Here is a 27,743-nt window from a genome sequence, read left to right as displayed (position 1 = left end):
AAAGCAACTTACACTTAAAGAAGTTATGAATCAATTTTACTATTTTTAATATACTAGTAGCCGCTAATAAATGAACACTTAATATATTGTCTATAGCACATGTTTTACATCTCTTTCTCAATACGAGAGTAAGGAGAAAGAGACATAGATCTAGTCATAAAATACAATCATCCAAGGTTGTTGTATCACATAAAAGCCATGAAAGTCCAAAAAGTTTAAGGGATCGTGTGACAAAGGCAGATACCGCTTCTATGTTGTTCAGCTTAAAGGTACGTAGAGACTGTTTAAAAAATGCAAATTCGGGATCTAAAAAAGTCGGTTCAGAGTTTAAGAATTGAAAAGATAATTGAGTTATACCCTCCCAGAATGATTCTTCTTGTTCGTTTTCTTTAACATCGAGCAATATCTTCTGACGCGTACGATGACGATATCCAGAAGATGTAAATATCCAATCACTTAGACACTGTTTTCTTACCAACATTGCATTGCTTGGAACCGACTGTGAAGAAGTAGCATTGGGTCTTACCTCTGGAGGTCGGTCTATCCCTTTTATGGACCAAGCTAATTCAAGCCAAAAATCACGACAGATGTTTGCATACAGCTGTAATATCTTATTTGAAAAGGGAAGTCTTGGTAACGATAGTGTTACTGAAACGATACTCGCGGCCAGCATGAGCATTTGTCCAGCAAGACCACGATTTCTGTAAACCAGTCTGTCAATACTTTGAACGATAAAAGGAGAAATAGACCATACTTCCTTTAAAAAATAAGAACCTAAACCAGAAATGAAACGCATGGAACAGAACGTTGAATATGTATGAGCCATTGCTTTGATTATGAGCCGGGCATAATGAGGCATAACAGAAACAGAATCTGTTAGATAACTTCCTAATACTTCTATAAGGATGAAATTGCGCAGTTCTGATACTTGTGTATCCCATTGAACACAAGAAGGTGTTGAAGAATTATCTCCCATTGCTAGGCGAACGAGAATGACGAAATCCTGCTCTCGATCATCTATCAGGGCAACATCACAATTAGCTTTAATAAATCCAATTAATGATTGTTGTCCTGCATACGTATTAAGTCCTTTTCTTGCATACGCGCATAAGCGAGAAGCTGAATACTTGAGACGCTCAGGTGGTTGGGGAAATTTTGTTGCATCGAGAAAAAAACGCAATGGCGGTAAAACTTTCTCGTTGGCAAATGTGCTGCAATACTGAAGAATGTCGCCTATAATTCTTTGTGAAGCTTTTATAAAGACGCTTCTTTCCTGGCCGGAATGCAAAAGATCCTCATACTCGTTTTGCATAGTAGATAATAAAGATGTTAAATATTGCGCAAACGTCCTCTGTAAGAAGTTCGAGTTTTGCTTTGTAGCTTCGCGAAGAGACTTTTCATACAATGAAGACATGTTTGAAAAGACTGTAGTTAAAATGGTCGGTTGAAGTTGTTTAAATTCATGCTCTTCAACGGTATAAATGGCTTTATCACCTCTTTTTGCTATGGGTAGGTTGTGAAGCAGTTCATTTTGACCATCATGATTAAGTAAAAGCTCCGTAAGTTGAGCACCTCGAGGTTCAATTAACGAACCAAGAGATTCGAACCACACATTAAGAAGTTTCTCATGTTGCTCACGAAGAAAAGAGCTATTTGTCGCTGCTAACAAGGTGTAAAAATCTACAGTGAATTGTCGCTTAAGTCTCGTCGACCGTATACGTTCCCAAGACTCACTGCCATAGTCGACGTAGAAACTCCAAGAACGAATGCCAGCTTCAACCGTAATAGATGCAGACGTGACCATGCATTCCATTAATTGCAGCAAAGAGTCTCGGCTAATCTCTTCGGGGTTATCTGTTCCTACCCAGTCTGAAAGTGTCTGATAAATGTAAGGCGTAACATTATCACGTAGAAAAAAGGCAATTTCACTAATGCGTTCAAGTTTTTCCTGCTCCAAATAAAGCTCTTCATCCGCCATTTCATCATTTTGAAAGAAAGAATCCTGGCTACTGATGGCCGAATTATCAATCAGTTTAGCAATCTTAGGAATAGAACAGTTGAGTTGATAATGAAAGAATTTTAGCAGAAATGCAATACAAGCATCAATCACGCTAACTGGAAGAGAATTAGTACTCTGTAAAACAAGCTTGGTATTCTTCTCTGTCAAAAGGGAAATCGTAGAATGTAAATACTCAGTTACATTAGGTATTAAATCTTGAACGCAATAATAGCAGAATATAATACTCTTTTCCACTTGTTTCTTAGAATAAACAAACAGCTTTTCTTCAAACATTGAGTGTGTGTCGCGAGGATTCACATGAAGCAGCTCATTGTATTCGTTTAAACTTGTTTCAAGCAGTCTGTCATACCAATCAATACACTGTTTAAGCTGATCACGATCAGAACACCGCATAATAAACCTCATTAGATGTGACCAGGATTTAAGGCTTATTAGTCGGGCTTTCACATGAGAGTTTTCAAATACGACACTATCATGAATGCGTTTTATTGAGAACTGACACTCCTTCGGAGAAGCCCAGAATAAAGAGATGAGTAATGAATGAATATGGAGAAGCGACATAAAATCAAGCATGGTAAAAGGCTTGTCTCGTGGATACTGGCGAAAGTGCAACGGTTGCAGACGTGAAATGAGACGTCTTATTTGTAAAACATTACTGTTGTCCATCTTCAAGCCATTGATAGTCAATACAACCGTCTTCAAGAATATAACAAAACATGTGTCTAGCGGACTTATAGATAATGGAAGATTTTGGTCAAGCCTTTGTATGAAACGTGGAAAATCGGGGGTAAGATCGAATGTGTTCTCACTAGACAAGTTTATGAAACGTCTTCGGCTGAAGAAATCAAAAAATAATGCTAAGACAAGATTCGCATGAAACCATTTCCATTCAGAAACAAGCATATGAACTCGCAAAAACACGGTCCTCATATATTTAGGATCTAGACCAGATTCCTTCCTTTTCGCATATAATTCCAATGTTTGGCGGCATAACTTGACAACCATATCCCAGTTCTCATTACCTTTGGGTGACTCAGCTTGCCCATTTAAAGAGAACTGTAGCATTGGAATGAGCGTTATTATAGTACACCATTTCTTTTCAAGATGAAAGATTACGTCTTTGTTATCCGTCTCCGCTATTTCAAGGATGGAGTTAACAATATCCCAGAATGAGAACATGTCATTAGTAGTATTTGTTACAATTAAGCGTATAACAATCCAAACCTCAAGAAGAAGAGTATCCATGAAAGACTTCTCTGAGGTACCACGTACAAAACGATAACATTCAGCAAGGGAGTCCTGATCGTTCTCTATGAGTTTAGCGACAAGGTCCCGTGCCAAAGGTCGAAATCTTGTAGCATAATGTGTTTCATTCTTGTCAACTTGATAGCACAGTATAAGATAAAAGACAAGAATAACGTACATAACCTCTGTTTGCTCAGAATTAATAGTGCAGGATATAGTAACGACGCGGTCAAAAGCTAAAGTCATTTCCGAGATAATAGTTGAAATAACTTGCAGGTGTAAGCTTTCACTCTGAACATAGAGGACAATGGCCGTTAGAAATCCCAACAAAGTGTATAGGTCACGAATTTGTTGGGTGGTGACACTTGGTAAGTTATCCAAAATCATAACTAGGCACGATTTTGCGGATTCTATGGTAGACTCGAGCGGATGAGTAATGGAAAAGAAAGTGGAAAAGCACGTAACACTCCGTAATGGGTGCAAGCTTAAGTCATTTTTTAGGATAGCAGCAAGGCCACCTTGTCGGATAAATGAGTCTGCAGGAAGCGATATTCCATTTTGTATGGGGATAATATTAAACGTTGTTGACCAATTAGTACCTCGGCTCCAAAGTTTCGGGAGCGTTACTTGTCTTTCTACGTTGTGACTTTCTGACTTTTTGAAAGCACTGAATAAAGATAGTGTGTGGTGCTTTGCAATAATTTTTCGACGACGATGGGATGCTTTAGGTTCGCTTTTACTTAATAGTTGGCCAGGGTGAAATGTAATTGTTTCTCGATTGCAAGTTGTTTCACCTTCTTTCAAATGCTCGTTAGTTGTACTACTGGATGCAGTCAAAAGACTTTCAAGTACACCAAAGACCTCACTTCGATCATGAAGTTTGGTTTGCTTCTTCTGAAGCAGACTGTCTCTGACCACTGATCGTTGTGGCAATGCGGGTCCAGCAATGTCACGCGGAATATTTTGTTTTTGTGGTACCTCAGGCTTGGCGATTTTTGCTCGCCTGAACCTAGGTAATGAAGCATCACTTAATTGTCGAGAAGCGTGCAAGTGTAAAGCTGGGTGACTCCCACTTTTCCATTTTTTTAGTACATTATCCACGTCAGCTTGATCAATGGTACTTGCAAATAAAAAAACCTTGCCTACTGGAGTTTGTTTGCTTCGTCGTTTTCCATGAAAGCGCGAAGAGCGAGCTGCAAGTCGCAGAAATTTTGGTGCCTTGATTCCAGACTCACGGACATAGTTATCAGCTACAGTAACAAGATTGATTCTCGGAAAGCGAGAGATTCTTGAAACCTTACGTTTCTTTCTTGGAAGAGTATTTGGAGAAGCGCGTGCAACTGGCAAGGAGCGCGTGCTTGCATTCCGTTTGACCCATAGATCGTCGACTGGATCGTTTTCGGACCAGTCATCTTTAAAATCTACCGAAGGTGTTTCTGCATATTCTGATCCTGAAACTACACTAAACGAAGCGGTTTCAATAGTCTCTTCACTGCTTGATGAGTCAATGTTGATGGGGATAGAAATGCTGTTATGATGACCCAGCTTTCGCCGAGCTACACCTTTAGCAGGCTTAGAAGTCAGCGTACTGCAAATAGTATTAGATGGTGTTCTTTCGTAGCGGCGGTCATTGTTTTCGTTTACAGTTTTCTTTGCCGCAACGGTAAGAAACGAAGGGGGGAGTACACCACGAAGCTTTCGCTTCAAAGTAGTAAACTGATCTTGAGATTGTACGTTTTCTTGGTCGGAAGATGAGGAAGCTGCAGTATCGGATGAATGAGAGCTATCGGAATTATGCATGACAGCAGCATCATCCTCATCTGATAGAATTATTCGTCGGGTTCGGTGATGAGATTGTGCTTTCCGAGGAACGTGGACATGTGAATCATGTGTCACAGCCTTATGCGTTTTTCTAGAAAAAAGCTTAACATGTTTGTGTTTATTCGTAGCATTTTGTGGTTCAATGGAACCATGGGGTACTACAATAGGCTGCAAACCAAGACGACTGAATTCCATTTTGTGTTTTAGGTAATCAAATGTATACGGCCGCTGTTGCTCTGGCCTTCGCGGGCGAAATTGATGACGCTGAGCATATGAGGAACGTGCTTCGGATTCAGCATTGGGAATATCAATAGCAATTAGATTTTGTTCCTTTTCTGCTGGCGGGACTATGGCACTTGGAGCCGATTTGTTGTTTTGATTAGTGGTAGGATTGATATGTCGCATTATACTCTCATGAAGGTCTTCTGAAAGAGAGTCAGAGTCGGACTCATTGAGAAGACGCAACGAGTCGACCAATTTGTCAAAAGCATTATCCCCTGATGTGTCTTGATCTGGTTTTTGAAGTACTGTCGAATTCGTCACATGAAGCCCATGGATGACATCTGTTTTTGACAGACTAGTACTGCCTATTCCTTCGACGGCTGCGTCATTGACACTTAAACAAACAACAGAAACGCTCCTGTTGTCTTCTTTAACTGAATCCAAACTTGAATTGGTCCATTCCCTAGAACTAATATGAGAATCAGAAACAGAAGAAGTCAGGAGAAGTTCATTCATTTGCTCATAAACTCGGCAGGCTAATCCATAAGGCAGTCGCAACGAAGCGTTTATTCTTCCCTAAGCCTTGTTTAATAGCGTAGTCTCGAGCAGTAGGAAATGGTTAGTGACTTCGCCAAGAAATCGACTGGCACTAACTGTGCGTATATGGAAAAGGCAGGACTCGAACTCGTACGTCGAATCTGGCCGTCCTACTACACCAATCAAATGAAGTAAAAAGCAAAGCACCCCAACAAAGGGAAAAAGAAGTTGATGAGAATTGGTTTTTTTACTGGGATACTTAGTTAAAAAAAAAAGATTTGCTGAATGATTAGTACGTCTTCTAACAGAGTGTCATTGGTTAATAAACACTAATTGACCGAAAGACGAGGAAATTATGTAGGAGACTACAGAAGTATCTATACGTAATACAGTTTGAAGGAACAGGATAATTCTTAGCCAAACACATAAAATGCATAAGGCTTAAACAAATATCGGAAATTCCGAAACTTGGCTTGGCTTGTATATTGACATCCGCACGGTAATCAATCCAAACATAGTTAACTACGCAAAGATGCAAGCAGAAAAGAATACTCAATCTTTTTGTTGAACATGTTATAGAGCTAACAAACATGAGTAATCTTGTTTTTGATAGCGAAGGCTATATCTTCGCGAATGAATAAATAGTTGAAAGACGTAAAGGCGCTAAAACTGTATATCAACACTCACTGAATAATGAAGATTACAAAGTCTTAAACAAATATTTACGCGCCTTTGCCTACGCATTTGTGAGTCCTACCCGTACAAGAAGCGAAATAGAGCAAGTCGGTTTAATAAATGTATAAAAGACACACTTTCCGCACGGAATGCTCTAATTTAATCCATTGACCAATAGAATAATATCTAAAATGGTCAGTCACTAAAGTTATAATATATTCATTTCCTTTAAGTAAAAAAAACAATTCTTAGTACACTAAGTTTTTTCTATTGAGTTTACATGAAGTTTACTAATAAATTAAATCGTTCAAAAAAAAATACAAAGGAAAATAAAGTACATGAGAAAAAAAAAAACAGAAAAAACAAAAACAACAATAAAATAATAAAAATGATTTAAAAGCACAATACAATCACTAAACCTTAGAAATAAGACTTAATTATATTTTTAGTAACTCGTTTAAAAAAATTACAGCATCACACGACCAAAATTCATGTGATGTGCCAATTCACACACTATTGACCACTTTCGCGCCACGGACTAGCCAAGGAAACACCGCGGAAAATGGACGACGCTCATTCGCTGATTTTTACTCACGCTACACCACGTATTCAATCCACCTGCCACTCCTCTGTGCAACTCACCCGGAACCTACACCTCAAAAGGACTAGGCTTCGACGAGACTATTTACCTATAGAATAATGAGACCTGAAGTCGAGCAGGAATTGGCTCACACGCTTCTTTTGGAGCTTTTGGCCTACCAATTTGCATCTCCCGTCAGATGGATTGAAACTCAGGATGTCCTGTTGTCTCCTCCATACTCATCGGAGCGTTTGGTTGAAATTGGTCCCAGCCCTACGCTGGCTGGAATGGCTCAACGTACTCTGAAAATGAAATATGAGAACATTGATGCTGCTCTTAGTATGAACCGTGAGGTTTTGTGCTATTCTCGCGATAAGAAGAACATCTATTACAATATCGAGAATGAAGAGCCTCAAGAAGTAGCTCCTGAGCCAGTTGCAGCCGCTGCTCCCACACCGGCGGCTGCCGCCCCAGCCGCTCCTGCAGCTGCCCCTGCTCCAGCCGCTTCTGAACCTGTTGCGGCAGCAGCAGAGCTTCCCGACGAACTTCCTAAGGCAGTCGACGTCCTCCACATTCTTGTCGCCCAGAAACTCAAAAAGACTGTCGACGAGGTCTCTCCCCAAAAGGCCATTAAGGACTTGGTTGGCGGTAAGTCTACGCTTCAGAATGAAATTCTCGGTGACCTGCAAAAGGAATTTGGTAGCACTCCCGAGAAGCCAGAGGAAACTCCTCTGGATGAGCTTGGAGCTACGATGCAAACTAGCTTCTCTGGCCAATTGGGTAAACAATCTTCTTCACTCATTTCCCGTATGATTTCCTCGAAGATGCCTGGTGGTTTCAGCAACAGTGCTGTTCGTGCTTACCTGAAGAATCGTTTTGGCTTGGCCACTGGTCGTACTAACTCCGTTTTGCTCTTGGGTTTGACCATGGAACCTGCTGCTCGTATTGGATCTGAGGCAGAAGCTAAGGCTTGGCTTGACACCGTTGCACAAAAGTATGCCTCTCGCAACGGCATCACTCTTTCTGCACCCGCTGCCGCCAGCTCAAGTGGTGGTGGTCAGGCAGCCGTCATTGATGAGGCTACTTTCAAGAAGCTCACTCAAAGCAACACTAAGCTTGTTACACAGCAGTTAGAGTTGTTTGCCAACTACCTGAACAAAGATTTGCGTGCCGGTGACAAGGCTGCTGTTGCCGAGAGAGCAGTTTCTGATGCCCTTCGTGCTCAATTGGACCTCTGGAACAACGAGCATGGCGAATTTTATGCCTCTGGTATATCCCCCATCTTTTCTCCCCTTAAGGCCCGTGTTTACGACTCTGAGTGGAACTGGGCTCGTCAAGATGCTCTTAAAATGTTTTATGATATTATTTTCGGTCGTCTTAAACTCGTCGATCGTGAAATCGTTTCTCGTTGCATTGCTGTTATGAACCGTGCTAACCCAGTTCTTCTTGAGTTCATGCAATACCACATTGATCATTGCCCCTCTGACAAGGGTGCCACCTACCAATTGGCGAAGGAGCTCGGTCAGCAATTAATCGATAACTGCAAGGAGGCCATTGAGAAGCCTCCTGTTTTCAAGGATGTGAACTACCCTACAGCTCCATCAACCGAAATTGACGAGCGCGGCAACCTGAACTATGAAGAGGTTCCTCGCTCTGGTGTTCGTAAGCTTGAGCAATACGTTGCTGAAATGGCACGTGGTGGTAAGGTTCCTCCTGCTTCTAAGAGTAAGGCTAAGGTCCAGGATGACCTTGCTCGCATCTATCGCATTATTACTTCTCAGAACAAAATGACTCGCTCTTCCAAACTGCAAGTCAAGCAACTCTATGCCCAAGTTCTGCGCAATCTTAATATTCGTCTTCCCTCTGGCAACGACAAGACTCCCGCCAAAGAAACTATTCCATTCTTGCATCTGTGCCGTAAGTCTGGCGAGGCTTGGGAATTCAACAAGACCTTGACTGCCGCTTACTTGGACGTTCTCGAGAACGGTGCCAAGAATGGTATCACTTTCCACGGCAAATGCGCCTTGGTTACTGGTGCTGGTGCTGGTTCAATTGGTGTTCAGATCGTTAAAGGCCTTCTTGCTGGTGGTGCTCGCGTTATCGTCACCACTTCCCGCTATTCCCGCAAGGTTACTGAGTTCTACCAGTCTTTGTTTACTCGTTATGGTAGCCGTGGTTCTTCTTTGATTGTTGTTCCTTTCAACCAGGCTTCGAAGCAAGATGTTGAGGCTTTGGTTAAGTACATTTTTGATGAAAAAGATGGTCTTGGCTGGAATCTTGACTATATCGTTCCTTTTGCCGCCATTCCAGAGAACGGCAGAGAAATTGACAACATTGACTCTCGTTCAGAATTGGCTCACCGCATCATGCTCACCAACGTCATGCGCCTTCTCGGTGCCGTCAAGGTGGAGAAAGCTGCTCGTGGCTTTGACACTCGCCCTGCTCAAGTCATTCTTCCTCTGTCTCCCAACCACGGAACCTTCGGTAACGATGGTATGTATTCTGAATCTAAGTTGGCTCTGGAAGCTTTATTCAACCGTTGGAGTTCTGAGTCTTGGTCGAACTACCTCCTTATCTGCGGAGCTGTTATCGGCTGGACTCGTGGTACTGGTCTTATGGCACCTAACAACATCGTCGCTCAAGGAATTGAGAAGTATGGTGTTCGTACCTTCTCTCAAGCTGAGATGGCTTTCAACATTTTGGGTCTCATGTCTCAGAAGATTGTTAACATTTGCCAAACCGAACCTGTTTATGCCAACCTCAATGGTGGTTTAGAGCTTCTTCCCTCCATCAAGGATCTCAGCACACGTCTTCGTACTGAGTTGATCCAAACTGCTGAGATTCGTAAGGCAGTTGCTGCTGAGGCTGCATTTGACCACAATGTTCTGAACGGTCCTGGCTCGGATGCCATTTATCACAAGACTGCCATCCAACCTCGTGCCAATCTCAAGTTCGAATTCCCTAAAGCCAAGCCCTATGAAGCATATGCTCATCTCAGCCATCTTCGTGGTATGGTTGACTTGGAAAGAGTTGCCGTTGTCACTGGTTTCTCCGAGGTTGGTCCTTGGGGTAACTCCCGTACACGTTGGGATATGGAGTGTTTTGGTGAATTCTCTCTCGAGGGTTGTGTCGAGCTTGCTTGGATCATGGGTCTCATCAAGAACTTTAACGGTACGTTGAAGAACGGAAAGCCCTACTCCGGCTGGGTTGACGCAAAGACTGGTGAGCCCGTCGATGATAAGGATGTTAAGAGCAAGTATGAGAGCTACATGATTGAGCATTGTGGTATTCGTATTGTGGAGTCTGATATGTTTAACGATTACCACCCTGAGAAGAAAGAGCTGCTCCAAGAGGTTGTTATCGATCATGATCTCGAACCTTTTGAGGCCTCTAAGGATGCTGCACATGAATTCAAGTTGAAGCATGGTGATAAGGTTGAGATCTTCGCAATTCCCGATTCAACTGAGTGGTCCGTTCGCTTCAAACGTGGTACCAGTCTGTTGGTTCCTAAGGCCCTTCGTTTTGATCGGTTTGTTGCTGGCCAAATTCCTCGTGGTTGGGATCCTAAGAGATATGGTATTCCTGAGGACATTGTTTCTCAAGTTGACCCCACTACCTTGTATGTACTTGTGTCTACTGTGGAGGCTCTTGTGTCTTCTGGTATTACAGATCCTTACGAGTGTTACAAGTACATCCACGTTTCTGAACTTGGTAACGCCGTCGGTTCTGGTGTCGGTGGTATGAGCGCTCTTCGTGGAATGTACAAGGACCGCTGGTGTGACAAGCCCGTGCAAAAGGATATTCTTCAAGAATCTTTCATCAACAGTGCTAGTGCCTGGATCAACATGTTGTTGCTTTCTTCTTCTGGTCCTATTAAGACTCCTGTTGGTGCATGCGCTACTGCCGTTGAGTCTGTTGACGCCGCTGTTGAAATGATCTCCTCCGGTAAGGCTAAGATCTGTATTGCTGGTGGTTTCGATGATTTCTCTGAGGAGGGTTCCTATGAATTCGCCAACATGGGTGCCACCTCTAACTCTATCAAGGAAACTGAGCGTGGACGTACCCCTGCCGAGATGTCTCGTCCTGCAACCACCACTCGTGATGGTTTCATGGAGGCTCAAGGTGCTGGTGTGGAAATTGTCATGCAAGCCAAATTGGCTATTGAAATGGGTGTTCCCATTTACGGTATTATTGGTTATGCCAACACTGCCATGGACAAGCAAGGTCGTTCCGTTCCTGCTCCTGGAAAGGGTGTTCTCACAGGAGCCCGCGAGTTGCAATCAAAGTTCCCCTCTCCCTTGTTGGATATTAAGTATCGTGCTCGTCAACTGAAGTTGCGTCGTCAACAAATTTCTGACTGGGCTGAGCAGGAGTACCTTTACCTCGATGAGGAGCTCTCTGCCATCAAGTCTCAAGATCCTAGTGTGAACATTGATGACTACCGTCTCGAGCGCGTTGCTCATATCAAGAAGGAAATTGCACGCCAAGATAAGGAGGCTCTCGCAACCTTCGGAAATGACTTCTGGAGAAAGGATCCTTCCATTGCTCCAATCCGTGGCGCTTTGGCTGTTTGGGGTCTTGGTGTCGATGATATTGGCGTTGCCTCTTTCCACGGCACATCTACCGTTGCTAACGAGAAGAATGAGTGTGATGTCCTCGACAGCCAACTTAAACATCTTAACCGTTCTAAGGGTAACCCTATCTTGGGTGTGTTCCAGAAGTATCTTACTGGTCATAGCAAGGGTGGTGCCGGTGCATGGATGTTGAACGGTGTTTTGCAAATTCTGCAAACTGGTTACGTTCCTGGTAATCGTAACGCTGATAACATTGATGCCTACATGGAACGTTTCGATCATGTGATGTTCCCCAGTCAAGGTATCCAAACTGATGGTGTTCGTGCTGGTTCCGTCACTGCCTTCGGTTTTGGTCAAGTTGGTGGTCAAATTATCGCTATTCATCCTGACTATGTCCTTGCCACTTTGGATAAGGATACATACGAGGCTTATATTGCTAAGACAAAGATTCGTTACCAGGCTTCTTACCGCTATACTCATGATGCTCTTGTCAACAACAATCTGTTCCGTGCTAAGGATCATCCTCCTTACACTGCCGAGCAAGAGAAGATTGTTTACCTTAACCCTGAGGCTCGTGCTTACTTGGATGAAAAGACGAACACGTACAAGTATGCTTCTGGTAAGCCCAAGCCCAAGAAGCAACCTGCCTCCGTCTCTAAGACCGCAAGCATGCTTGATTCTATGACGAAGGCTCTTGCTGGTAGCTCTCAAACCGTTGGCGTTGATGTAGAGTTGATTGCTGCCATTAATGTCAGCAATGACACGTTCCTTGAACGTAACTTCACCGAAGCTGAGCGTTCTTACTGCTCTTCCACCCCCAACCCTCAAGCCAGTTATGCTGGTAGATGGTCCGCTAAGGAGGCCGTTTTCAAGAGTTTGGGCGTCAAGGGTCAAGGTGCTGGTGCTTCGTTGAAGGACATCGAAATTGTGGCATCTGAGAGCGGTGCCCCTACTGTTCAGCTGCATGGTGCAGCCAAGGAGGCTGCAGATAATGCTGGTGTTAAGAACGTGTCTGTTAGCATTTCTCACGACGACATTCAAAGTGTTTCTGTTGCTATCGCTGAGCACTAAATGCCGAAAATTGACGACCTAAAATATCCGTTTACATATAAGAGTCCGAATTCACGTCCTTGTTTAATATCCTAGGGGACAGTGATGCAGTCGCTGTCGGTGTATTTACTTGTAATATCTAACGACGTCAAATAAAAATATCATTTGCATTGTCTTTTATTAAAGAATTCTGTGGTGAGCAGATGGGTTGAAGAGGGATGGAGGAAGATGTATATAGATATGTTGAAGTGAGGGAATGAAGTACATCGGTTAAAACATGATGAATCTAAAACTTATATTTTGTCGTCGTCGTACAACTCGCTCAACCATACAGCAGTAGTGGTTTCATCAATTTCAGGCCAAGTAGAACCATAAGTGTCCATGTTATTTTGAGGGAATAGTAGTTTTGTAAGATGATCAACGGCGGCCCATCTGAAGTAGTTAGTAAAAACGTCACTGAGAATTTGCATGATGGTACTTACCCATAAGCATTTGGAAAGCGTCTTCTTACGATTAGACTATTGTGCGCATCACCGTCTAAACGAACAAAAACCTTGCGCCAACTTAGTGTAGACCAATTGCGGGAAATTGAATGTTCGTCCTTTAAAAACTGATCATTGCTTTGCGAGTCCTCAAACGCAATCGATAACGATTTCGCGGGGTGTAATTGGTCATGTAATATAACATTTCTAAGATGGCAGTCAAGGAAAAAATCGGACGTTGGTACGGGAGGAAGTAACAAACTGTTTACTGTCTGTAGAAGTTTGGTGGCAGCATTGTTGCTAACATTAGTTGTCTGCAGGAACTCCGCAGTGAATGTTTCAGAGGAAACAAAGTTAGACGCATGTTCTTCCTTCAGATTTATTGGAACATTCTCCGGTTGTGATGGTTCCACTCCTTGAGGTACTTGCGCTTTTGATTGGGGTAAAAAGAATGCCTTCAAAGATCGGAAAGTGGAAAGAAAAGACGTTCCGGAAGAGGCAGATTGTTGAGTGCTTTTTGGTTCCTCAGTAACAACGGATTGTAATGCATTATCACGCATATACTGTGTTCGCTGGCCTAGTGAATGAGGTTCCATGGCGCTTGTACCAAATGGAACAACGTAGTCATTAGCAGTGTTTGCGTATAGGGACCGATGCTTGAAAAAGGAAAGAGCTTGATAAAACGGGGAAGCGGGATCAGACATCAGCAGCAGCAGAGGTCTTGGATCAACTTTGTGCGAGGTATGCATAAGCGATAAATCTTGACCGGTTTTTCCTATAACACCGTAAGACAAAATTCGACCCACATAAGACGGATGCTCGCCAGACTCACCGAGCCATGGAGTTGCTAGTGTGACAAAATGCACGGGATGGATGACTTTAAAGAATTGACCCTTTGTATGAGCGTGCACGTAACCAGCGGCAAACGTCTGTATTAAACCACCAAGTGAATGTCCCACTAGACTGATGTGGGAATAGCGAGGAAAAGAGCTCGATTTCCATCCAACAATATCAAGAAGCCACTTTCCTAAACGCGCGCCTAAATAGCGGACACCCTTTTCAGTCTCGCACGTGTTTCCAGAAAAACCACGAACAACAACAGGTTCGTCGACTGCTTGGGCTGCTTGTTTTATACTTTCATTCAGATACAGCATATCAGCTGTGAGATTAGCGTGCATTCCATGGGTTAATACAACCAAGTGAGAAGATGTGGTATGCAAAAGGCGATCAGAAATCCGCCAAAGGTCAGCAGGCTGCCAATGCTGAACGTGCAAATTAGGGAACGCTTCAATTTTGTCTACCTCAGCAGCCGAAAATGCCCGAATACTTTCTTCGCTGAGACCAATTGCTAGTTCAAAGGAAATGTCAATCTTCCGAAAGATAGCCTGACTGGCAATTTCAATAAATACGGGCATTTCATTGTCAAAAGCGGCACCTGGGACACAAACCCACATGCTGGTAGACGGCAGCAAATTCGGCTCAAATCTTAAGAAAGCTTTCGAACCCAAGGGAAATGCATCATTCCAAATGCTTACGCAAAGAGTGAACGGTCCTTGAAAGTAAGCTGCTGTTCGATATCGTGCTTCCTTGTTTTTTACGCGAATCCATATAGCAGGCGCCTTTGCGACCTTTAGAGCTGGGGAGGGGGGCGGCGATTGGACAATTTCTTCCTCAGCAGGGGGATTTGCGTTTTCACTAGCGACTGTGGGGGAGGGACAGTTTATTAATGGACCATGGCCTCTGCTTGCGTCATTATTCGAAGCTGTTGGATGATCTGCGGGATCGACTGTGGTAGGCTTGATCGACCGAGCCGCTGTGGTGGTGTTCTTTTTCGTAGCAACAATGTCCGGATTCTGTCTCGGGCTTTCGGTAGAAGTGGCGTTCGTAGATGTTGTGGAATAAAGGGAGGACGGCGAGAATTGAACCTGGAACCGTTGAACTTCACCCAGACCAACTGCAAGGAAAAGGTATCATTAGCAAGAAGTACTTCAAAACAAAAAACCACTACTTTTGTGTGTCGTGGTTTGTTATTTGGACTTACCATATTCTCTCTGGAAGTATATATTCATCTTCCAGTGCGAACAAACTGAGAAGGAAGATTCTTCTGGAGCAATAATAACTGGTGTAGCCCACCGTGAGAACCAAAACTGTAAAACTAGAAAATGGTACGTGAATGAATTCGACACGCGTCTACAACAGCAGAAGCTAACGATTTTTAGTCATATAATGGAATTGGATTGCCGACTCCCCGTGGATCGGGAACGAATGGCTATGTAATGAAGAACTTGTCGTATGTGAAACGGCGAGCTCCGTATGAAATGCGTTCGTTGCAAAAACTGGAGCCAAAAAAATCAATTGACCCCTCAATCAGTGAACACGAGCAGAAAAGGTTGTTGGAATCAAAGGTTTTGGCCTACCGAGAAGAATTACAAGAGTCTGGGAAGACGGACGAAGAGATTAAGGCCTTGGTGTCTGCTTTTCGCCAGCGTCTCTCGAACGACTCACACGAAGATTCACACCGAGGTAAGCGAAATTCTGAGACTCGCGAACGAATCAGAGGCCACAGTGATCGAAGCTTTCGAAACGATCATAATCTATCACTCGACTCGAGTTCTGGGCATGAATCATATCGCTCTTCGCGTCGTTACGAGCGTTCTCGCGAGATAACCTCTTACCGTCGTCGTGATTATTGGTCAAATCGAAACGATACGCGGGTCTTCTCCGCTGAGGACAAACACCTGGACGATACTGCTGAGGAAAAAGCTCGACCGGTAGGTAGGTAAAGACAATGAGGCATTACAGTAAAATAAGATTTGGGATTCAAGTTGGCTCGAATTGGGAAAGAATAATGCTCATTCTGAAATCCAAGTGAGAAAGAATAGAAAAACTAGTGCTCCCGGCGAGGATCGAACTCGCGATTTTCACGTAGCATACCTGGTAAGAGGTGTACCATATAAGCATGAGGCCTTAACCAACTTGGCCACGGGAACTGGCTCAGCATACGGGTGGCAAAAAATGGTTTGAATATAAAGAATAAATAATACTGTTCCTTGACACTTCTCAGAAATTACTAAGGCGGACTGGCTTAATTGGTCAAATTTCACTATAGCCTTCTGTTTTTACATACTACAGCTTGTTATTTGTCGTTTTCAATGCCAAGTTCAAATCAGGCAAGCGTTCAAAATCCAAGTGTAACAGTTCACACTGTATATTCGTAATACAATTCAACTTTTCCTTACATCACAATAATAGCCTTCAACTGGGAAAAGTTTTCCGGTGTTATTGTCTATAATAGATGTCTTTAAAAATAACTTACAAATTTGCCTACTGAATGTAAAATCCACTTTGTCATGTTCGGTAAATGAACTTGCCTTTTTTTAATTACGTTTGTCTAGAAAAGTTATTCTTAGAAAAATGTGACACCGTGGTCTCAAATTAAAAGCGTCGTGATTGCTAATACTATTATTTTTTTAAGTACTAATATACTTGTTTTGAAGATATTACTTTCATTCAGTTCACTATACGAACTCTTTTACTGTTAAGCAAGTATGTTTGTATTTTCCAATCCTCTCAATGTAAGAGAATGCCATTTGCCAACCTTTCGTGTTTCAAAACATCTTGAAAAAACATTTGCTTCGGGCCTTTCCAAGCATTCATGAGAGGAAACTCTTTTTTGCTTTTATTTTTCAATTTCAATTCTATAATAATACTTAATCTAAAACTCGTTATCAATCAACAATTCTTTGATAAAAAAAACTTATGATTGAGACACATGTTATGTATTAAGGTCAAAGTTCTGTTTGCCTTTATTTTTATATGTCTAGTTTTCTCTTCAATACTTTGAATCTTCCTCCACACACAAAAATGACAACTGTCGAAAAAAAACGGAAAACTTCCGCAAAAGGTGCTAAAATAAGCACAAAAGCCATCACAAAAGAAGATGAAGTGCCTAAAACAAACGACTCTGCTGTTGAGCAAGTCGAAGGCGTTACTTTTAAAGAATTGGTAAGAAGTTTTGTTTCATTCAGCTTCTTTTAAATTACACTAAACTAACACGTTTAGGGAGTGATCGATGAGATTTGTGAAGCCTGTGAGAAGCTTAATTTCAAGGCCCCGTCAGCGATTCAAAAGGAAGCGATTCCTGCTGCTTTGAAGCAACAAGATATCATTGGTCTCGCTCAAACTGGTAGCGGAAAGACGGCTGCCTTTGCTATCCCTGTTATTCAAGCCCTTTGGGAGAACCCGTGTCCTTTTTTTGGCGTCGTTTTAGCCCCTACTAGAGAGCTGGCATACCAAATTTCCGAACAATTCGAAGCTTTGGGCGGTGCTATGGGTGTTAAAAGTGTTGTTATCGTTGGTGGAATGGATATGGTAACTCAAGCAGTGGCTATATCAAAGAAACCACATATCCTTGTTTGTACCCCTGGTCGTTTAATGGATCATTTGGAAAATACAAAAGGTTTTAGTCTCCGGAATCTAAAATACCTTGTTATGGACGAAGCAGATCGTCTTTTAGACATGGATTTCGGTCCAATTATTGATAAAATCCTGAAGGTTATCCCCAAGGAGCGACGCACTTTTTTGTTTTCTGCTACGATGACCAGTAAAGTTGAAAAACTTCAGCGTGCATCGCTCCACAACCCTGTACGTATCGCAGTGTCTTCAAAGTTTAGTACTGTGGATACACTTTTGCAAAAGTACTTATTCTTCCCTTTTAAACACAAGGATACCTATCTTGTTTACATTGTAAACGAGATGGCAGGTCAGTCAATGATCATCTTCACGCGAACGGTGAACGATACACAGCGAGTTGCCATATTATTGCGTTCTCTTGGCTTTTCAGCCATTCCGCTTCATGGTCAACTGTCACAGAGTAGTCGTTTGGGAGCCTTGAACAAGTTCAAGTCAGGCGCTCGGTCCATTCTTGTAGCTACAGATGTAGCTGCTCGTGGTTTAGATATTCCCCTAGTGGATGCTGTTATTAATTACGACATACCGACCGATTCAAAGGCTTACATTCATCGGGTTGGTCGAACTGCTCGTGCGGGTCGTTCTGGTAAATCCATCGCTTTGGTAACACAGTATGACCTGGAACCGTTTTTACGTATTGAAGCTGCCATTCAAAAAAAGATGGAAGAATACGACGCACCAAAAGAAGATGTCTTGCTCCTTTCGGAACGTGTTGGTGAAGCACAGCGCGAGGCCATCATTCAAATGAAGGAGATTCATGAAAAGAGGAAGATGAAAGGAAGGGGAAAAGGCAAACGCAAGCATGATGATATGGATCGGGAAGAACAAATAGATTGAGAAAACTGAAGTCTTACTTCTAAAAAGAATTCTTAACATGTGAAGGAAACAATACCTAAAAAAGCACGATCATTGCAAGGTTGAAATTTTGCCTTATTTGTTTAAAAGTTTATTTTGATGCATTTTGTTAATCAATGGAATGGGGTTTGATACATAACTGGTGGTCGTAATTAATTAACGTAAAGTTGTAAAGTAAAAAACTTCAGTAGCCGATCTGCATTTTGAGTAGGAAGGACGGATTATGCATCCTTCAAAGAGCAATCAGTACTTGTTTTAACAACTGTATCTTTTACAATCGCTTAGGAAAATCAAGTTTCGTAACGAAACTGTAGGTACCCAACGTTTAATGTTAAGCACATCAGTTGGCAAGCTTTTCTTGCATCATAGAATATTGTGATTCACGAACCAAAAATTCATAGAGGTAGTAAGTGATTGGGACAGTCGATAAGTGCCATAAAGCGTGTGCGTCTAGCAAGTCAGCCAAAGGAGCGAAATCAAACAATTCGAGCGACATTGCAGCCATCAAAGATATGACAATGAATGCGGGCCACGTAGTCCATGATGGTCCAAGTTTACGATGTGACCATGAATAATAGAACCAAAGCAAGTTTTGAAGAAGGCCAACGATAACATTAGCAAGCATGTTATATCCATAGTCAAATGTATAGAATGAAAGGTAGCTAATATGAAGAATATAAGCCGTACCACATATGACAGACCAAATAAAAGTAATGAAGCCGCCAAAACGCCATTTATCAATACGAAAGAGTAGCATAACTGTGTTGTACAAACCAAACAAAACGAAACCGCCTGCAGAAAAGTAATCCAACTTCTCTGTCAATTTCGTATCCCGGACATGAAACACAGAGCTCCATAACCAAGCATTCATACCAACGATGCACCAAGCAATGTACCTTTTTTTGTTCGGATGACTATCTGGAACAAGTCTGATGATTTTCTTCATTCCACGATAATGAGTAATGAAATTGAAAATAGAAAACAGTACACTTAGCAACTCCTGAATTCCAAAGAACCGAATGAAATACCATTTTCCGTGAAATTGTTCAGCGGGAAGTTTGGCCTCTTTCAGCATTTGAGAAACAATTCCTTGGCATGAGTAATCACAATTACTTCCACAGGTCCAATGGGTTAGCTTCAAATACCAAGAAAGACCATCAGTGTCGCTACCATCGCCGACACAGTTTTTGCTGATACAATTGTTCACACATTTTTGAAAGATAAGGAGTTGATCACCTCTACTGGCAGCAGTACGTGTAAAGACACAGAACAGCACTGTTACTGCCAAAACCAGCTTAAAAGCGAATCCATTACCAGGTTTCAGCATTTTGAGTTGCGGTCTTATCCGATGTTTGCTGCAACCCCAATGGTGTGTATGTGTGTGCTCCTTAAAAACCCGCGTCGTACTTAAATAAAACTCTATTCAAAACAGAGCGATTAATTAGTTAAGGTTATACTAAAAAAAATCTCATGGATTTAATAATAAATCGTTACACTTTGCTTACAATTTGTTATGAAAACCTTTATTAAATGTAAACAACTTTTTCGCATTCCAATGTAAACAAATCATTAAACTTGTTTCTTAATTCTTTTGAAGTCACAGTGGTCACCAAAAGAAAGACAAGCCTACACACTCTGTTTTTGAGTGTTAAGAGGGCAAAATGATGGATCCAAGTTTAGGAGATGACATAAACGTATTAACCGATTCAAGGCAATCAAATGCGTGCAAATTGGAAGAACAAAATACAAACGTTTTATGGGAAAACGCCGAGAGTAAAAATCACAGTTCTGAAACGGCTTCAAAATCTAGCAATCCAAGTTACGACACTGACACAAACGTACCAGAGTTTTTTGAAAACATAAAAAAGCCAAAGAACGAATTGCAAGCAATAGAAAGAAACCTTTCACCGGTATTGATGACTTCGCCTTGTCGAGAATCTTTACAGACAGATATTTCGATAGACAAGGAACATATTGCAAACGTAAAAGATCCTTACCCGTTACCAAGCTGGCGGTACTTGGAAAGTGACTTCTACGAAGAAAACACAAACATAAAAACAGGTCATGAAGAGACTATGGATAGCATTCATGAAGAAATAATCCGAATTGCTGGTCAACCATTTCAACAAATAGAAAACCAGGATGATGTATGCTATGGAGATGTCATGCAGCAACAACTAAACACCCATGATCATGATAACGCTTTTTTGATTGATCAAATGTCGAGAGATTCTGCTTATATCGATAGCTTATATCTCAATCAACGTTTTGAGCAAGAATCCGACTTCCCAACAGCACACATGGGTCACAGAAAAACGGGTGCCACAAGACGACGAGTATTAAGCAACAGGCCATCACCCTACCTCTCTCCGAAAAAGAAGGGTGAACGTTTTAGCAGCACACCGGTCACCCGAGCATCAAGTCCTATTCGTACAAATCAAAGAGAGCTATTGTCTTCACCTGTTCACTTTCCATTTGCCTCATTGCACAACGAGATTCTGAACCCTAATATTTTGAAAGAAGTATTGGAACCGGTGAAACAAGACTCCCTCCCGAGATTTAAAACGCCCAATGAGACCGTACATTTACGACCTTGGGAAGTGCCTTCAAGTCCAGTGCGGATGGAATTTATTGATCCAAAATGGCTTAACCAACAAGCGTCTGAAGAAAAGCAAGAATTATTGGAAAGCTGCAAAGGGAGGGATTCAAGCCCGGGGGTGTTACGTTCCTCAAACACTGATTCTGTACTTATTCCATTTAAAAAAGAGGATAAAATTCAGATCATAAAGGTTGAGCCAATTGCATGTGATGAAAGAGCAAGCGTATGCCCGCAATTTACCAAAAAAGGAATAGAGGAGAATGCAACGCCTATGTTATCCAACTCAGGAATCCGATCCTTGAGCATTACCGAGAGTCGTTTTTTCAAACCAGTAGTCATAAAGTCACTGTTGATCAAATACCGAATTATGAGACAAGCAATTGGTGAAGAAAATCCTCTTTCTTCGAGTTTGGAAGCATACAACTCGCTTTTGGATTATCAACTTCCTTTACCAACGGAAGAAGCACCTTGGGAAACGGACTGGTACAAGGAAAACAATGATATAATGTGGAAGTATAGCACAGCTTTGGACTTGTGGATTCCCGTCCCAAAACCTAACAAGCTTTACACTGATTAAACAAGGAACGCTGAACATAATTTTTTATCCCATCGAATTCAAGACGTAATAAACCAAGAAATTAAATAGCATTTTTAAATATAGCGTTTGCAGAAAAACATTTTAAGGCTTTCTAGGTTCCATGTTTTGAATGTAAGGGGCGAAGACAGTATCATGGAAACGCTCAGGCCCACTTACACGGACTTGTTTGTTTAACAAACTAGTCAGCCAGTCTCTCGGTTTTCCACGTTCATCCAAATCATTATCAAATCCAGAGACCCTCCGTAATTCTTGGACTTGTGGCCCTTTGAACCATTCAATCATTTCAACAACATCTTCTTTTGAACCATCAAGCATTTGTAAATCTTCTAATGCACAACGAAAGTCCGTAACTTCGCATTGACGACGCCTACAGAGTTCCGCTTTTTCCATGGTCAATTCACTAAGAAGAGCAATATAACGAATTACCACATCAGTCAAAGAATCCAATAAAGATCGTTTCGTTTTGTCTATACCTGCTGCACGAAGAGTTTGAGCGCAAACTATCCTCATTAAAGAGAAAAAAAGCTCCGATTTTTGCGACTCCTCCATTTTTTGCAAGTTGGCTTAATTTAGGGAAAACATTGAGAGGAAGAAAATAATAATTATTTCAACGCTTCAAACGCTTCCAATAACAGAAAAAAAGCACAGTATACAATTCATGTAAATTTTACATATTGAAAAAGCCTGTCTAATGTAAAATTAATAAAAAAAGTATCTTTTTTTTCTCATAAAAGCAAAACCAATGTAACACAATTCTTTCATTTCACTTCCTTTTGTTCAATTTAATATTGAGTGTAATGTTTATTAAAAAGCGTCAAAATGTAGTAATATTTGCTATCTTGTTCGCCCGCGTCGCTCGGAGTACGCTTGAGCCAGCTTTCTAGTAATATCTGTCTTTTGGCACGTTTTTGCATTTTTATAGGAGAAAACTACACAAACTCATTCGTTATTTGCAAGGAATTAATTCAGATAGTGTACAAGTTCGAAAACTTTTGGTAATCCTTGACCTATTTGCTTTCCTTCATTAGTTGCCCATTGTGATCTTTCTTTCGACGAGCATGGCCTATCGGGACAGAACAGCACTGTACATTACATTTAGACAATCATATGTTCATCATGGAAGCGCTTTGAGCCAGCACTTTTGGGATCCGGATGATGAACGAAGCAAACTTGTGCAACAGGGTGAGAATAACAATGTTGCCATTGAGATGGATATTCTTCCTCCTTCTTGGTTAGATATTGAAGCCAGTGTTGATGGTTTGCTAGAGAATGCTAAGCAGAATATCGCTGTGCTCGATAAGTACCATTCTAAGCATTTGTTACCTAGTTTCTCTGACAAAAGTGAGATGGAGCAGAGAATTCAACAGCTCAATATTGAGATTACTAGTGACTTTCAGCGTTGCCAAAAGCTGCTGCAGCAAGTTCGAAAACAAAGTGCCCAAGCTAAAGGTCCAGAAGCAAGAGTTGCAGCAAACTTTATAACGAGCATAGCTGGCCGAATTCAACAGGCTAGTACGAGTTTTAGAAAGAAGCAATCACTTTACTTAAAACGGATACGTGGACTAAATGATTTTACGACTGACATCTCACCCATGGATGATGCTGTTTCTGATGTTGCTATTTCAAAATCGACTATTCAACAGGCTGCTCTTATGGAAGAACAAGGTGAAGATCAAAACGCAATTGAAAATGAACGGGCAATAGCGAAAATTGCTGAAGGAATTCTGGAATTAGCTCAAATGTTCCAAGAGCTTCAAACACTAGTCATTGATCAGGGAGCCTTAATTGATCGTATTGATTACAATATCGAACGAACTCAAAACTATGCACATTCTGCCGAGAAAGAACTGAAGAAGGCTGAACAAACACAACATAACACAGGGCGTCTTCGTTTCATCTGTTTTCTGATCCTAATGATAATAGCACTAATTTTCGTCCTTGTATTCAAGCTCCTCAGTGTGTAGTTGGTTTTCATTGCCAATGTCAGAAGCATAGGCACTAAAGAACGACATAACACTTCTTCAACCTTTAACCATTATACTTATTTTTGAAATTAGAACGAGCTTTAATGAGAATTTTATAATTAATATCTACAAAAAGCACTGCATTAACAAATATGAAAAGTGATGCACCAATGCTCCAAAACGAAATTGAAAGTAAAAGAAATGACTGAGCGTGTTTATGCTCTGTCTGGTCTTGCACGAGGCAAACGTTTCTTTTCTTTCTGGGCACGTCTCTTTTGTTTCTTTTCCATATAGCGATCCAGCGCCTTCGTGCCTTCCATACTTTTGTATTTATCAAGTTGCAAAAGCTTCTTCTGCTCAGACTTTTTGAGATAAAAGGGCTTTTTGCCTTGGCGAATCTTTTCCTTCTCTGATTGACGATGTTCTTTTAAGACCCTAGCAGTCCGTTCATCCTCTTTTCTTCTTTCAAGCTTGGACCGCAGTGATTTAAGGGCTTCTTTTATCCGTTCACGGCGTTCTTGTTCACGACAAGACTTCAACTCTTGTTCGAGCTGCTTAATTTCTGATAAGCGATATTCCATAACGAAACCGTAGTTATTTTTCACCTTGTCGACATTTAAGTTACCAGAAAGAGTATCGAATCTTGGGTCGCGCCTGAGAGGCTTCGGTACATGAACAACTTCGCGAAATCTTGGAACGGCTCGTTTGCTAGACATTTCTACAGGAGCATGTTTGCTTCTGTCGTTTCTGTCATCATCATCATCTTCGCTGTCACTCGGTGACTCATGTCTTCTTCTGTTTTTCGATAACTTCGCTCCATTTTTTTGTGTAAATTTGACTTTTTCGCTTTTCAAGGCCCTTTGAGCTTCCAAAAGCTCTGAAAACGGAATAGATTTTAATTCTAAAGATAGTTAGACAAGATCAATGCTTATTCAGGTTCCTTACGTCTTTGTGTACTTTCCAAGTCCGTTTTTTCTTCGCTTTCGTCATTTGCTTCATCAGTGCTTTCTACTTCAGACATAACGTCTTCCACCTCATAATCTTCCTCCGAAGTGTCATTAAGGTCTTCAAGACTTGGTTTTACGGACGAAAGAGTCCCTTTGCGTAAGCTATTTCGTGCCATACTAGAAAGGAGGGGGACAGATACTCTCTCAGCGCAAAAAAAGTACCTATAAGTAATACCTAAACAATACGATATATAAATTAAACAGATACTGAAAACATCACAATTTATAAATTAGTGGTAGTTAATACCCTTTTCTTTATAATATGGTCGTAAAAAAACAACCTCTCCATTCTAGCAAGTTGATGATGACGAACAAAATAGATAGAGGTTTCTTTAAATGGTGCCGAAGATTTACAGGATAGAGCGACATTAAAATAACACGCGGAACAGCCCAATTTGGATAAAGCAGGGAGATAAAATATGAAAATAAAAACGATGAAATAAAGTGCAACATACTTTTAATATCCTTGATTTGCAAGGACATAGTGAACGAAAAACTTCACGTACGAGCAACCTCTACACAGTACATAGTCGTTCCCTTCATTATTTCTTCGTTGAGAAAAGAACGAAAGGGAATCTAAAAGGGTGTCATTTACCTTCAGAGCTCATATCCAAAAGCCACTTTGTGCATAGTTATAAATGTTTGGTTCCTTTTGCACTCCAGTGAGACTGTTTTACGTTTGGGTACTATCGCTATTTGGCTTAGAATCGCTCTCGCCAGAATCCGAAGGAGGTGGTATATATTGAGGGAGCGTGTGTGGAACATTTGCTGGATCAGGTGTAACATAAGCATTTGCGCGTTGAAGTGTCGGTGGAACCATAGATTGATTGCCAATAGTGTGTGAACGAGTACGTTGAACCCGGGTCGGAGGTGCAACATACGAACCATGCCGTTTCATGTAATAATTCATAAAACTCTCCTGTGTAATAAAAGGATGCTGTTTTGCTTGATCAGGAGTCCAACGTTTGAGTTGATTCAAATTCAAAAATCCTTTCAAAAAGTCTATAAAGCACATCCGTTCTTCCTCTTCTTCTGGAGAAAGTTGTTGCCCTTTCCGTCGGCTGTAGTTCATGATCAAGTCCTCAAGCGTCTTCTCACGAAAATACTGTTTTCCTGGCTGCTCGTTGGTGTCATTTTCACGCGAGAACTGTGAAAGCGACTTTAACTGGTACACCTTTTTACCATTCGCTAACTCGCAATTGAAGTACTTGCGTGTATTTTTTCCCATTTCCAACATCCACTGTGGTGGGTAACCAAGCATATCAATTATACGTGTCAACTGGTTATATTCGGAATTTCCAGGAAACAATGGGAGTCCCAAAAAAAGTTCAGCTAAGATACATCCAATGGACCAGATATCTATACTGCAGTTATAATGCAGACCAAGTATAACTTCTGGACTTCGATAAAAACGTGATTGAATGTAAGTGTATACCGTTTGCCGCTCATGGCATGCACTTCCAAAATCAATTACCTTAATTTTAGGCGAGGACAGATCTTCGAGCAATATATTCTCAGGCTTTAAATCACAATGAATAATTCGTGCTTGCTTCAGTACAGACGCACACGTTAAAAGCTGTGACGCGAACGACCGAACCAAGTTCAAGTGCAGCCCACGAAAGTGGTTCTGCTTTATTAATTCGTACAAGTTGACATTCAGTAGTTCAAATATTAGACATAAATGATTCTTGTGCATGAATTGGTCATAAAGGCGAAGAATGTGCTTCGTATCATCAGGATCCCATTTAGTGTTTAAAAGTTCAAGGATAGAAACTTCCATAATACATTGGTTGTAAAAAGCGGGTTTATTTTTTATCACTTTAATTGCAACGATCCGCTGTGTTTTCAAATCTTGACATTTTACAACTTGACCGAACGTACCCTTTCCCAAGATATCGAGTACAAGATATTTGCGGCCCTCGTCAATTCCAAGAACGTCATTGACATACAGAATATAGTCTGAATCTTTGTTGTCGTAACCGTGGTTATAAACACCCTCGCTAGGTTTTGTCAGTGGTCTACGAGGATTTTGGTTGGAAGAGAACTGGAAATTTGGATTACAGATCCGGTATGTCTCAGCCAAATGAATGGTAGCGCATTCCAATGGACTTAAATAACCCCCCAAAGGATTGACACGACGCATGACTCGCTGTTTAGGTGGAGCAACAGCTTGAGCAGTAGCATTTCCGGGGTAGGAAATATGCCGTATGTGTGAAGTCGATTTATTCTGTGGCACAGATAGTAAATCATGCTGCTCCTTCAAAAGCTTTGACGCGTCGGACTTGTTCCAGGAAGGTAAAATTGGCGAATTCTTACTCATATTCTCTGTAGCAACAAATAACCAATGGTTAGGGCAACCTAGCAGACGCGTAAATCTTGCGACGGAAAAACTCTTAAAGAATTAGAGAAAAACAGTTTCCAAAAGGTAAAACACAGGTTATTAGACAAAGTGTTGTGAAGGTTTGTAGAATAACTGAAACTTTGAAAGCGAAAAAACGCTATTTTGTGCGGGATCAGTGAACTTTGTTATAACAAAGGTAAAACAACGCGAGAAAAAAATTTAGAGTACTAACAAATACAACAGCGTAAATATAAAGAGGAATTGTAAGTTTGCAAAGCGAAGGACGGCAGTAAACACGTTCTCTGTACCTTGCCGCTCGGATGGTGTGAAGAGTACGACAACGGAAGGCTGATGTACCCCGAGCACCGTAGGTGATGATGGGTCGGCCATAGAACCCAGGGGCATCCATACGTCATAGTTCTCGGCGAATTATTTTTAAACAACAATAAGCTTTTAAGTGGTCACATGAACCCTTTTTTTGCAGATCGTGTCGATCATGGTATCGGCATTGCTCACGTACATTTGGGCGATTGAAACTATTATATTTTTCAGCCTGTTTTAACGGCGTACATGGTTTCTTACAATTGCGGAACAAAGTATTTTCCCACACGTGAATGGAAAAGAGCAACAGCACCAACAAAGACGCCAATGCTGACAAACACGGAGGTGTTCTCTTTGTTAACAACTGGTAGGTTAATAACGC

The 27,743-nt window shown here is 41.4% G+C and overlaps 12 protein-coding genes and 1 non-coding gene across 13 annotated transcripts; 5 read left to right on the top strand and 8 right to left on the bottom strand.

The window, feature by feature from the left end:
• Positions 1-14: 14 nt before the first annotated feature.
• SJAG_04971 (DNA repair protein Mus7/Mms22) lies at positions 15-6,104 on the bottom strand. Its single transcript, XM_002176002.2, has one exon. The coding sequence runs from the start codon at positions 5,822-5,824 to the stop codon at positions 155-157; it is 5,670 nt and encodes a 1,889-aa protein (XP_002176038.1). The 5' UTR covers positions 5,825-6,104; the 3' UTR covers positions 15-154.
• SJAG_06546 (hypothetical protein) lies at positions 6,047-6,862 on the bottom strand. Its single transcript, XM_011050719.1, has one exon. It carries the CDS (start codon positions 6,435-6,437, stop codon positions 6,165-6,167), a length of 273 nt encoding a protein of 90 aa, XP_011049021.1. The 5' UTR covers positions 6,438-6,862; the 3' UTR covers positions 6,047-6,164.
• A 304-nt stretch (positions 6,863-7,166) lies between these two features.
• On the top strand, positions 7,167-12,912 carry SJAG_04972 (fatty acid synthase alpha subunit Lsd1). Its single transcript, XM_002176003.2, has one exon. It carries the CDS (start codon positions 7,220-7,222, stop codon positions 12,743-12,745), a length of 5,526 nt encoding a protein of 1,841 aa, XP_002176039.1. The 5' UTR covers positions 7,167-7,219; the 3' UTR covers positions 12,746-12,912.
• SJAG_04973 (lipase) lies at positions 12,871-16,583 on the bottom strand. The gene is made up of 4 exons (XM_002176004.2): positions 16,523-16,583; positions 15,248-16,465; positions 13,207-15,160; positions 12,871-13,156 (listed from the first exon to the last, which is right to left on the bottom strand). Exons 2-4 carry the CDS (start codon positions 15,273-15,275, stop codon positions 13,018-13,020), a joined length of 2,121 nt encoding a protein of 706 aa, XP_002176040.1. The 5' UTR covers positions 15,276-16,465; positions 16,523-16,583; the 3' UTR covers positions 12,871-13,017.
• Positions 15,044-16,060, top strand: SJAG_05349 (complexed with Cdc5 protein Cwf21). The gene is made up of 2 exons (XM_002176005.2): positions 15,044-15,371; positions 15,426-16,060. Exons 1-2 carry the CDS (start codon positions 15,369-15,371, stop codon positions 15,987-15,989), a joined length of 567 nt encoding a protein of 188 aa, XP_002176041.2. The 5' UTR covers positions 15,044-15,368; the 3' UTR covers positions 15,990-16,060.
• Positions 16,098-16,196, bottom strand: SJAG_16149. Its single transcript has one exon. It is a non-coding gene; the product is annotated as a tRNA-Ile (tRNA).
• Positions 16,584-17,021: 438 nt separating the features above from the next.
• SJAG_04974 (ATP-dependent RNA helicase Rrp3) lies at positions 17,022-18,693 on the top strand (the record flags this gene model as incomplete). Its single annotated transcript, XM_002176006.2, has 2 exons — positions 17,022-17,211; positions 17,269-18,693. Coding segments are annotated over 2 exons (1,435 nt in total), but the record flags the coding sequence as incomplete, so codon positions are not given.
• On the bottom strand, positions 17,235-19,965 carry SJAG_04975 (GPI-phospholipase A2 activity regulator). The gene has a single exon (XM_002176007.2). The coding sequence runs from the start codon at positions 19,856-19,858 to the stop codon at positions 18,872-18,874; it is 987 nt and encodes a 328-aa protein (XP_002176043.1). The 5' UTR covers positions 19,859-19,965; the 3' UTR covers positions 17,235-18,871.
• Positions 19,903-22,342, bottom strand: SJAG_04977 (transcription factor TFIID complex subunit Taf3). Its single transcript, XM_002176009.2, has one exon. The coding sequence runs from the start codon at positions 22,275-22,277 to the stop codon at positions 21,810-21,812; it is 468 nt and encodes a 155-aa protein (XP_002176045.1). The 5' UTR covers positions 22,278-22,342; the 3' UTR covers positions 19,903-21,809.
• SJAG_04976 (hypothetical protein) lies at positions 19,949-22,595 on the top strand. The gene has a single exon (XM_002176008.2). It carries the CDS (start codon positions 20,193-20,195, stop codon positions 21,705-21,707), a length of 1,515 nt encoding a protein of 504 aa, XP_002176044.1. The 5' UTR covers positions 19,949-20,192; the 3' UTR covers positions 21,708-22,595.
• Positions 22,532-23,845, top strand: SJAG_04978 (SNARE Tlg2). The gene has a single exon (XM_002176010.2). It carries the CDS (start codon positions 22,787-22,789, stop codon positions 23,690-23,692), a length of 906 nt encoding a protein of 301 aa, XP_002176046.1. The 5' UTR covers positions 22,532-22,786; the 3' UTR covers positions 23,693-23,845.
• On the bottom strand, positions 23,828-24,977 carry SJAG_04979 (DUF947 family rRNA processing protein). Its single transcript, XM_002176011.2, has 2 exons — positions 24,638-24,977; positions 23,828-24,593 (listed from the first exon to the last, which is right to left on the bottom strand). The coding sequence occupies exons 1-2, from the start codon at positions 24,813-24,815 to the stop codon at positions 23,908-23,910; spliced, it is 864 nt and encodes a 287-aa protein (XP_002176047.2). The 5' UTR covers positions 24,816-24,977; the 3' UTR covers positions 23,828-23,907.
• Positions 24,883-27,556, bottom strand: SJAG_04980 (CMGC/DYRK/YAK protein kinase Ppk15). The gene has a single exon (XM_002176012.2). The coding sequence runs from the start codon at positions 27,017-27,019 to the stop codon at positions 25,373-25,375; it is 1,647 nt and encodes a 548-aa protein (XP_002176048.1). The 5' UTR covers positions 27,020-27,556; the 3' UTR covers positions 24,883-25,372.
• Between the last annotated feature and the right edge of the window lie 187 nt (positions 27,557-27,743).

This window comes from Schizosaccharomyces japonicus (genome assembly GCF_000149845.2).
Source record: "Schizosaccharomyces japonicus yFS275 unplaced genomic scaffold supercont5.2, whole genome shotgun sequence".
Lineage (NCBI taxonomy): Eukaryota > Fungi > Ascomycota > Schizosaccharomycetes > Schizosaccharomycetales > Schizosaccharomycetaceae > Schizosaccharomyces > Schizosaccharomyces japonicus.
This window is presented reverse-complemented; position numbering and strand designations above follow the sequence as displayed.

Bases quoted from the DNA above. Each gene is read 5' to 3' on its own strand.
- SJAG_04976 (XM_002176008.2), top strand. From the start codon at position 20,193: ATGATGGATCCAAGTTTAGGAGATGACATAAACGTATTAACCGATTCA.
- SJAG_04978 (XM_002176010.2), top strand. From the start codon at position 22,787: ATGGCCTATCGGGACAGAACAGCACTGTACATTACATTTAGACAATCA.
- SJAG_04972 (XM_002176003.2), top strand. From the start codon at position 7,220: ATGAGACCTGAAGTCGAGCAGGAATTGGCTCACACGCTTCTTTTGGAG.
- SJAG_04973 (XM_002176004.2), bottom strand. From the start codon at position 15,275: ATGAATATATACTTCCAGAGAGAATATG. The intron at 15,161-15,247 runs GTAAGTCCAAAT...TTTTCCTTGCAG, and splicing joins ATACTTCCAGAGAGAATATG to TTGGTCTGGGTGAAGTTCAA. The intron at 13,157-13,206 runs GTAAGTACCATC...TAACTACTTCAG, and splicing joins CGCTTTCCAAATGCTTATGG to ATGGGCCGCCGTTGATCATC.
- SJAG_06546 (XM_011050719.1), bottom strand. From the start codon at position 6,437: ATGTTTGTTAGCTCTATAACATGTTCAACAAAAAGATTGAGTATTCTT.
- SJAG_04971 (XM_002176002.2), bottom strand. From the start codon at position 5,824: ATGAATGAACTTCTCCTGACTTCTTCTGTTTCTGATTCTCATATTAGT.
- SJAG_04975 (XM_002176007.2), bottom strand. From the start codon at position 19,858: ATGCTGAAACCTGGTAATGGATTCGCTTTTAAGCTGGTTTTGGCAGTA.
- SJAG_04977 (XM_002176009.2), bottom strand. From the start codon at position 22,277: ATGGAGGAGTCGCAAAAATCGGAGCTTTTTTTCTCTTTAATGAGGATA.
- SJAG_04980 (XM_002176012.2), bottom strand. From the start codon at position 27,019: ATGAGTAAGAATTCGCCAATTTTACCTTCCTGGAACAAGTCCGACGCG.
- SJAG_04979 (XM_002176011.2), bottom strand. From the start codon at position 24,815: ATGGCACGAAATAGCTTACGCAAAGGGACTCTTTCGTCCGTAAAACCA. The intron at 24,594-24,637 runs GTAAGGAACCTG...AACTATCTTTAG, and splicing joins CTTGGAAAGTACACAAAGAC to AATTAAAATCTATTCCGTTT.